Source organism: Macadamia integrifolia, chromosome 11, assembly GCF_013358625.1.
Source record: "Macadamia integrifolia cultivar HAES 741 chromosome 11, SCU_Mint_v3, whole genome shotgun sequence".
Classification (NCBI taxonomy): domain Eukaryota; kingdom Viridiplantae; phylum Streptophyta; class Magnoliopsida; order Proteales; family Proteaceae; genus Macadamia; species Macadamia integrifolia.
Window position 1 is genome coordinate 359,454 of NC_056567.1, and position 10,479 is coordinate 369,932.

General features: G+C 38.8%; 1 protein-coding gene and 1 long non-coding RNA gene across 2 annotated transcripts; one reads left to right on the plus strand and one right to left on the minus strand.

Annotated features, from left to right (window-relative positions):
• The first annotated feature begins 1,411 nt into the window (after positions 1-1,411).
• LOC122093532 (pentatricopeptide repeat-containing protein At5g66520-like) lies at positions 1,412-3,481 on the plus strand. The gene has a single exon (XM_042663882.1). The coding sequence runs from the start codon at positions 1,746-1,748 to the stop codon at positions 3,126-3,128; it is 1,383 nt and encodes a 460-aa protein (XP_042519816.1). The 5' UTR covers positions 1,412-1,745; the 3' UTR covers positions 3,129-3,481.
• A 3,033-nt stretch (positions 3,482-6,514) lies between these two features.
• Positions 6,515-7,678, minus strand: LOC122093580. The gene is made up of 2 exons (XR_006144496.1): positions 7,299-7,678; positions 6,515-6,856 (listed from the first exon to the last, which is right to left on the minus strand). It is a non-coding gene; the product is annotated as an uncharacterized LOC122093580 (long non-coding RNA).
• Between the last annotated feature and the right edge of the window lie 2,801 nt (positions 7,679-10,479).

The window sequence follows — 10,479 nt, forward strand, 5'->3', positions numbered from 1 at the left end:
CACTGTGAGTGAAGAAAACCTTTCAGTAAAATTATGAAATCTTGCCTGAAATTTTTCCTTTTACATGGGTTTTACTTTGAAATAAGCAAGGGTTAACACTTTTGATACCTTACTGTTTTATGAGAAGGAAGATGAGTGAAAAACTTCTTAATTATACACCATGAATCTCATTGGGAATAGGTCAGTCACGGCACCCACTCAATTCCATGCATCACAGCCTAAGCATGAAGCAGTAAACCTACCTTTTGGCTAGAAGAAATCAAGAAAAAAAAACTTACCCGGCAGAATCTGTTGAAGCCTAAGGCATCAAAAACATAAAACTCCTCCCATACTCATGCAAGTAATCGTGGGACTAGTGGTGTCAATCGGTCGGTCCGGCTCAGTTTTGGTCTGGGTTGAGTCGGTTTCGGTGTGGGAAAGCCAAAACCAAAACCGAACCAATAAGGAAATTCTGGTTTCGGTTTGGTTTTGGTTTCGGTGCGATTTGGTTTCGGTTTGTCTTCAGTTTCTTAAATCGATTTGTAACCGAGTTGATTTTGGTTTTTGGTTCAGTTTGGATTCGACTTTCCATACAAATGTATACAAAACTAGGCAAATTTTGATTTTTTTTAATGAATTTTGGAGGTCTCAGTTTCTTACCGGTTTGGTTTCAGTTTCGGTCTGGGTTTTGAGCCGATTCGGTTTCAGGTTCATCCGGTTTCCGGTGCGATTCGATTTGGTTTTGGGGTTGCAATACTCCAAACCGAACCAAACCAATAAGGCTTCGGTTTGATTCGGTCTATGTTCTTATCGGTTTGATCTGGACGGTTTTACCGGTTCGGTTTAGGAATTGACACCCCTACGTGGGACATTAAGACCTACATCTACTGTTTTCACTTGTGGTGGGCTTAGCTGAGTCAATTGGAAGATTATTGACTAATGGACTTTGTTGGATGGAGAACCCAATACAGGAAGTGGTCTCTTTGATGGAAAAAGGAGCTTTCCAGTTAACGGCCTTAAAAATTAAAGCATTATCTGGGCCTATTAGTAATTATACTCATCATGGAAGAGGCATCAATTGTTTTGTTCGACATAATTAGCTCTTACTCTCAATGTATAAATTGGTAGCAATATCCATTTGTTACTAACCCTAATCATTCAATAGAGAAGAGAGTAAACAAGACCCGATATAATGAAGATCTGAGCTTCTTCGAGGAGGATTCGATCTAGAACTGTTTCTTCCCAAATTCTATGGTTTTCGGTTGATTCTCTCTCATTTTTTTACCAAGTATGAGAATCGGGAACTGAACCATGTAGAAACCAGAATATATAGTAACTGAATTGAACAGAATCAGTACAAGTCGATTTTTCGAATCAAGGCAAAACTTGGTCTGGGTTTGGGATCACAACAATACTTCATAGAACCGAATCAAATACTTAGTTCTGAAACCAATTTACGCCCTTCCTTTCATGATCCATGGGTTCAGACATAAAGGATGGTGAAATGATGTCCACCACCCCTCCCAGAACTCAGAAAAGCCCTGATGCAGCCCATGTGGGGCCCCTTTAAACAGGGAAAAAGAGCACTATTTAGCCGTGTGGCTCCTGCGCTTAGTTACAGGTGCAAGCTAAACTTATATATACTGCGTTTGGGCAATGGGAAGTGGGAACTGGAATTTGACGGGTTTCTGGTATCGTATTGAGTATTGAATGGTTTTACATGATTTTAGAGCAGTGATGCATTCAAGCTCAATATCGATGCGTAAATGGCGTCTATCGCGTCATCGCTGCTAAGCCTTAATAGAAAAGCACGAGCCCTGCTTGTCATTTACTCCCGCATATCAGAGCAAAACAACGGATACCATCATCTATGTTGGTTTTCCAAACCCTTCAGTTCATGGGCTTTGGCCATAAAAAGAGCTTCCTCTCCTTACAATGCCTTAAGAATCTATACTCAAATGCAGCGCCAATCCATCCCATTCGATAGCCACTCTATCTTATTCACATTGAAGTCTTGTACCCATTTGCTGAACCTTCCTCTTATCCGTCATCTACATTCCCATCTCCTCAAAATCGGCTTCAATTCTCATGTCTATGTTGCTACGTCGCTTCTGTATGCCTACGTTGTTGTTTCGTTCGATGATGCACGTTTACTGTTCGATGAAATTCCTGAGAAAAATACTGTCACTTGGAATACTATGATCACTGGTTATTTCAAGTTGGGCAACGTTGAGAAAGCTCGTTTGGTATTTGAAAGTATGCCTGATAGAGACCTTGCGTCATGGTCTGCCATGATCTCCGGGTATATGGGTCTTGACGACTGGGAACGAGGGATGGCACTCTTTCGTGAATTGATGGTAAATGAGCTTTCTAAACCTGACCAAGTGACCTTAGGTTCGATTTTATCAGGTTGTGCCCATATGGGTTCTCTTGGGTTATTGGTGGGCAAATCAATACATGGTTTCACGGTGAAGAACGAGTGGGAATTGAATGTGGCGCTTGGGACAGTTCTGCTCGACATGTATGCCAAATGTGGATTTTTGAAGAGCAGTTACCTGATTTTCGAGAGGATGCAGGAGAGGAACGTCCTGTCTTGGAGTGCAATGATATGTGGACTGGCCCATAACGGATGTGCTGAAGAGGCTCTCTCTATGTTTGAGAAGATGAAAGAAGCTGGCATCAGACCCAATGAGATCACCTTCATAGGGATTCTTAGTGCATGTACACATGCTGGATTGGTCGATGAAGGCCAGCAACATTTCTGTAGTATGGTTCAAGAGTATGGGTTGGAACCAAGGATTCAAAATTATGGGTGCATGGTGGATTTATTAGGCAAAGCAGGCTTGTTAGAAGAAGCTTATGAAGTCATCAAGACAATGAAGCTTGAACCGAATGCCATAGTGTGGAGTTCTTTCTTGGCAGCTTGTAAATTGCATAAGCAGTTTGAGATGGCTGAGAGAATGATTGAACAGGTTTTGCAGGTTGTGAAGCCTGAGAATGATGGAGGGGTTTATTCTCTAATATGTGATATATATGTTCTGAATGAGAAATGGGAAGATGCAGAAAGGGTGAGGAATTTGATGGCTAATCAAAATGTGAAAAAGGTCAGAGGATCAAGTTTCATTAGAAGTGGAGCAACATGGATTTAATCAGTTTTGTTTCCCAACAGAGTCAACTAAGTATTCATGATTTCTCAAAGACTGCTGAAGACATTTTTTTTAATGTGTCTGGCCCATAGCTCTTACTGGATGTAGTTTTGTTGACTACAGTTATATCTGTCTTCAGATTGTGACCCAATTTAATGAATTGCGCAATTAAATTTGGCCATTTTCTTGAGTTGTTGTAAAATGCAAGGAAGCTTGAGTTGCTTAGATGGAACAAATCTGTAATCTAAAACCCTGTGGTGGGAGAGAGTTTTTTCATTCCTTTGTTTTATTGTATAAATTTCATTTTTTCTTTAAGATGAATGAGAAAAAATTGTTGCTCTATCGGATTTGAGGTATTTGATAGCCTCTGTTTTAGATTGTTTTCCTCTGTATCTTTTTCCATACCTCTCCAAAACAAAAAAAAAAAAAAAAGGGTGGTGGTGGTATTTGAGACCAGTTTGTAGGTGGTTCCTCCTCGCCATCTTCTCAGACGCATCAGCAATTTACCCAGTCTCAAGCGCTTCAGCATCAGTTACAAACTTCAGAGTTAACAAGGGATTTCATTCTGTTTTTATTCTCTTGTATGGCTTGGATAGAAGTGGCATTGTGGTATTTTAAGAAGTTTCTTTTTGTTTTGTCCTTGGGCTACATGAGCAATAATAAGTAACTTTGGGGTTAAGTAAATCTTTTCAAAATCGAACTACTCTTAATTCTATTGGAAGACAACCATTACTATGATTTTATGGGACTTGGCTCCTAAATCTGCCCAATAACAAGGAAAAGTATACTTGGAGGCTTGCAGTGCCATTGCCACATAGGTGGGGTCCCTACTATGCCTAAACACATTGAAAAGCTTAACACCCATGCCAAGGGCAACATCTCAATGAACAATTCAAACACTACTCGATTCTGGACTCTCCAATAGATAGAGGTCTCACTTTTTTGAAATATCGATTGGAAGAGATGAGTGTGTCAGCAATTGCTTCACAAGGGTCTTTCTCTCCCCTAAAGCTGAACACACCCATCAAGATAACAGAACCAACAACCACAACAATCTCAATCCAGAAAAAGAAACCATAAGAGACTTCCTCCTCAGCTGCTACTGCAAGAGAAGGAAAGTTTAGCATTGTTCAGAAGGAGAAACAGTTGGGTTTCCTTCTATTTGTGACTAATTTATGTTTTTTAACAGCAATCCCAAGCAGCAACAATTGCAGAAACACAATGTGAATTTACTGCCACTATACCAATCCCTCGGGCATCGCCTTCCGTCATTGAGTCATTGAGACTGGTCCTGAGGGGTCCAAAGGTCAGCTCATTAAGTAATTCCAACTTCAACACCATGTCATGAATTTACTGAATAGAATAACCCAAATTGACCAATACACACTTCAGCTGGTGAATCCGAAATCCTGTACTGCATCTGCTGATGCTCAACAAGGCAACGAGTACCTTTTCCTCTGTATAATTCCACATATCATAATGGTTTCTGGTTCTAAAATTGGGATAAAACATTACTTTCTTCAGCATTTTTCTTAAAAAGTGAAGAATAAAAAATAGAAGGTTGCATTGAAGTGTGGTCCATGAATTCCAAGAAGAATTCTGTTATTGGGAATTAATGGAAATTACATACACAGTGGATTCAGGATATCATTTTACTTCCATTGTTTTCAGAGTAGGCCCTCTAGAATATACAATACAGGTGTGCCAAATTTTGTGAACTACTCACAGTTTCCCTTTTTATAAGCAGAGGCTGTAAAAGATAAAGATTTCTCGAGTTCGAGAAATGGATAACAGATACTCATCGCTGGCTCTTCCTTCCCAATTCTAAGAATGCTCACTGAAGTCTGAACTGCTTCTCTTGTGTGTTTATCACAAATAATGTTTGCAGATCATTAAAGGTTGACACCAGGGGATTCTAGGTGGCAACGGAATCCCTCCATGCCTGTTGTGTGTAAACCTAAATGTAATGTGAGACTACATCGGGATAATGAAATCCCTTTCTAAGAACCTCATAAGTTCTTGCGAGTAGACAATATGTCAGCAGCTCACTTTCCAAGAATCTCATAAGCTCTGATACAAATTGCTGATGTTGCGGGGAACAAATACCATTAAAACCATGTATAACAACCATACATATCTGTTATATAATCCAAAAGTGAAAAATGTTTTCATTTACTTAACTGCTATATGTCAACTTTGAGCTGGTAACTCGAACATGGTTAGCCATTTTTTACTTGTCTAAGAAAAAGTGAGTGTCTCAATGAACTAACTGGTCAGTATCTACAGATCACATTCATGTTTTGATACCTATGATAGCTTATGGTCAGATAAAAAACAATTTCCTTTCTTTGATTGTTCCTTGAATGGAAATAAACTATTGTTTCACTTGCACAGTTTTGGTTACCAAAGATACCCTTAGAATAGAGTTAAGAGTTATCAACTCAAGTAGAGACTCCACTAGTGTTTTTACATTTTATGCTGCCGGTCCCAACCACATGAATCAGATCATCGGCTGGCATTGTAAACATAGTTGTCAAGGTGTTGCCAAGGCCTTGGGTGCTTGGTCGCCTTACATCCAGGCCCCCTCCAGCTCCTTGGATCTCCTAGACGCCATAACAACTATAATTGTAAATGCTTTCACCAAATATTTAAGCATGGATCCTCGAGTTGGAGATGCATTTAAGATTTATAAGGATAAGGATAGAAATGAAAATTTCAACACAATATTACACCTCATCACGGACCTTATAAAATAAAATCAGCACTTGCCATGATCCAAAAGTGGTTGAACGCGTCAGTGATCCTTTTTTTTTTTTTGGCTCTATCCTACTAAGCACCAGCCTATTGGGGGCTAGTAGGGCCAACGGCCACCTACTCCTACACACACAAAGCATACTACAGGGTTAGATCCCATGACCTCCTCCCCTGAGCGCCAGCTCTTCAAGCCGAAGCTGCCACCACTAGGCTATCCTAATGTTCGTTGAACGCGTCAGTGACCACTCAACATACTATATAGAAAATGACTCAATTTTTGTGTGCATTTATTTTCAAAGGGACCTTACAATGGCTTTTAATTTCTCAGTGCATTTCTTTCATACTATGCAAAGATCTTCCGATCTAGGGCATCCATGACAATAAAAATTATGAAAGTCTATCACACTGCTGCAGCTGTGCATGGGTACTAATTATGACCAAAACTGTCCAAAAAATCTGATTTGATTCTGTTTTAAAATAGTGTAATGAACCTATTTCATGGTGTCACTTTCATTCCTCAGCAAAGCAGAAATCCCCCCCCCCCCAAAATAAAAATAAAAAATAGAATGTAAATCTGTAATAACTTGCCTCCTTTATTTCAGACTGTTGATTCTGTTCGACCCACAATTAAACCATAGAAGAAAGTATTCATTTGATTCAGAATTTGCGTTGGAAACAGAGTATAATGAAATTAATGATACAAGTGAAAGCCTACAATATGTACAAAATAGAAAAATGAAACATTGCCTTCGGTAGTGTACAGAAGAAAGAAATTTTAGAAGCGTGGATACCTGAATATAAAATGTTTAGTCAACCAAACTTAAAAACATGGTATGCATCAAATGCGGTAAATCTGATGTAAAGAATGAAATACATGAAAAAGAACCAAAGTGCTAATAAAAAAATAACAGGGCTATCTATAATGTAGGCATTCCATACAGAAGAAATCCAAGACACCTGAGAATATCAACAAGCACCTGTAAGAGATCAAGAAAAAAAAATCAATTGAGACAAAATTATGTGTCTTCCAAGTCGGGAGCTCCAAAACATGGAGAGCTTGAACAATAAAGGGTATAGATAGCAAGCCAAAAGATGTAAGTACCCAAAACAATAACAAAAAATCTCAAGAACTGTCATACATATATCCACAAATGGAAATGCCCATTAATGGGACATGAGAAACCAATAGAAATGACCAAATTAACACAAAAAATAGTATGAGGATACGAAAAGCCAACCAGCTACAACCAAAAGACACAAGAATAGAGAACATAACCATAAAAGAGAGATCTCCCAGAATCATGAACCAGCCATATAGAATCAGTAAAACATCACAAATTGAAGTCAAGTAAATCATAGAACTCAAAAGATCAACAAAACATGGATTATTCTACTAATGCTGTCAAAGAAAAAACTCACAAATTCAAGCCCAATTCCTCTCGAAGCTCCCTGCACCGTTGAAACCCCACCTTCCCATTTCAAAGTAGAACTGCAGAAAGAAGCTCTGCGGAACGATCTAAGAGCTATGGCCATGAAAGTTCGTGGCATAAGGAGCTTCATGATTTACCCTCCACTCGGAATGGAAGAAAAGTCTGTTAAGGGATATGTGGGTATATCTCAAGAAAAAGCACAAACTTTTCTGCGATATAATCAGAACTGCAACTTTTTTAACCTACCCAAAAGAGGTAATTCAATGTACCAGTTTTCTGGTCTGTCTTCACTCTTCACATTTCTACCATGAATGCTAGATTGCAACAATTTGAATGTCAGCACTACCCCAATATTTTTTCAAAAAGACAACTGAGTCCTATGATGTAAGAAGGAATACATCCATGAGTCCTTCATTCATTGAGAGTAATTGTTATGTGTGTTTTGAATTCTTGTATCTGTTTTGAAGATTGTTTCATTCTGACATTTTTTGCGATGACTAGAAGAAGAAATTTTGTGAGTTTTGTGATGGTAGCGGAGGCCCAATGGATTGACCCAGCTTGGATGAGTATTTGTTTGTTTTATTGTCATGTTGTGCAAGCAAGAGAGAAAAGAGTGATTTGAACATTTTTCGTGTTATGGTTTCTGGAAAATAGTTCTCTGTACTCCTTACTTAGTTGTGCCACATGGAAGAGTAATTTGAAAATTCTTATTATTGAATATCTAAGAACTGGTCTAGACTGGTTGTGTCAAATTTCAGACTCAATTTCAATTATATACCCTCTCATGCATACCATCCAGTATTATGCTATGCACCCTCTCTATGGTCCTGGATTTTCGATTGCTTTGTTGCGGTAGTTGGCCAATTCCATTGGGGCTGAAACTTGAAAACCTCGAATAGGGTCCACCTGTTCATAAAATTTCAGCTCCAATTTGACCAGCCACGTGGCAGTATTTGTAGAGAGTTGGGAGATACACTCCAAAATGTCAAGACTAGAAAACCCACTAATAATTTTAACTGTTTGAGAAATAGTCTCTCCGTGAAGTGGGAATAAGGTTGTGTACATTATGATCCTCTTTAGACCCCATAGTGATGGGAGCCTCCTACACTTGGTATGACTTTTAACTATTATGGCTGACGGATGAAAATGGATCATGCGCCTCAAATGATCAGATCACAGCTTATTTATTAGGATAACTAAGGAAAGCTTGCTCTTTTAACCCAAACCCCTTTCCATTTTCGTTTCTTTCTTTTGACATATATATATACATATCAAGTCTGGGTTGAGGAGATTTACTCCATTGAGTATTAGAGCACATTCTAGTTGAAATTGCAGCCATCCATGTAAAACACAAAAAGAAAAGGATGGCAGTGACAGTTACCTACCATATTTAGAATAAACCATCCAATTCTCGTCTCTGGACCCTACCCAGTAGCTCAACCTGCAGAATTCCACCAATACAGAGAACAGGCTCTGGCAGCTTGAACTTCTGCGAACTATTATCCTATTATTGTATCAGTGATGATATCAGAATTGCTATTGGGGATTGAAGGACCTTTCCATCTAATTATTGAGGAGCCACCAGGATTTGCTGCAACTTGTTCACTAATTACCATACCAATTGGACATATACACTTTTCAAGACTAGAGTTAAAAATTATTATTGTTGTTATTATTATTATATCTTCTATGATTACATTTCAAAAGATAAAAAGGGAAAATAGATTTGCTAGACATTCTCAGGACGCATTCTAAGTCTAGAATATATTCTGAATGATAAAAATACTGTTTGGTCTATGACGTTCCCATTCTAAATTCTGAGAATGGGGTTGAGAATGGACCTTCTTCTAGCATTCTCATTCTTTCATCTTGCTTTGGTCGACTCGTGAAGTACCTTTGCAAATTGAAAACCGATACTGGATTGAAGCGGATATGGAGACGTCTGCAAGAATTGGAGCGGAGTTGCTCTCAGCTTGAAATCCAAGACCTAGACCCCAATTCTCTTCCTAATCTGTTCTTAGACGCAGGAGACACTGTTGAAGAATTCGGCCCAGAAGCTGGTCTTGCAACCTCGACAAGTGGCTGTTTGGTTTCAGAATCGTCGAGTACAGAGGAAGACCAAGCAATTGTAGAGAAATTACATCCTTTTGAAATCTTGAAGCTCAATTTCGCCGCCCTCCAACAAGACAAAGAAGCTCTGCTTGCAGAGATTACGGATCTAAAAGTAAGCTAGCTCCAAGAAGAATTACCTCTGAAGAACTTCACGAACTTGCAGTTATTTCCTGAATCACAGGGCTGAGATATCATTTCAGGTATGGGATGATTGATTGTGTTATTACTTATTATTAGTGAGTTCACAAAGAAAAATATAACAGCGCTTGAGCTACGAACAACAAATTTTGCCTATGACATGTTTGATGAAATGGTTGAGTATTCTGTAATCAAGGATTGCAATTTAACCAAGCATATATCCAAACAATGTTCTCATTCTAGATTATAAGAAGAGAATGTGCATTCTTAGAATAGGAATAGTATTGTATAGTTTAGAATGCGTTCTTGGACCAGAATGCATTCCAAGAATGCATATCAAACACAGCCTAGTCTTCATTCGTCAATGTCAACTTCCATATTATCAATATTTCCACGAACAATTGAATTGGACACAAGTTTCTGATCAGTCCAGTCAATATAGATTGTTTAACGGGTATCACATCCACTTTTTTATCTTTTCATCGAATTGGGCCAAGTAAATTTGTGACTAGTCAGTCAACATACAGTGTTGAACAGAAAAAATCTATGAAGATATATATATAGGGGAACCTCCATTTTTTTCTCATCCATCTCAAGCTAGCCTTGTTCTTCATCTCCTATATATCTAGAAGATTATTTCTATTTCGCATATGTTTATGTTTGTTATCCCAAGAATGGGAGATCTCCCCATGGCTCATCTTCTTCTCTTCTGCTGCTTCTTCGTATTGCATTTGCCTCACCCAAGAAGCCCTCTTGAGGGAGAGCCTTATTACTTGCCTAGATGACCAGAAATTCTCTCTTACAATTGCAGCAAGAGTCCTTTAATAACTATTATACAAGTACATGGGGACCTGAAACGGATTGTTGCTCATGGGAGGGCGTCACATGCAACATGACCCCTGGTTACGTGATCGGTCTCT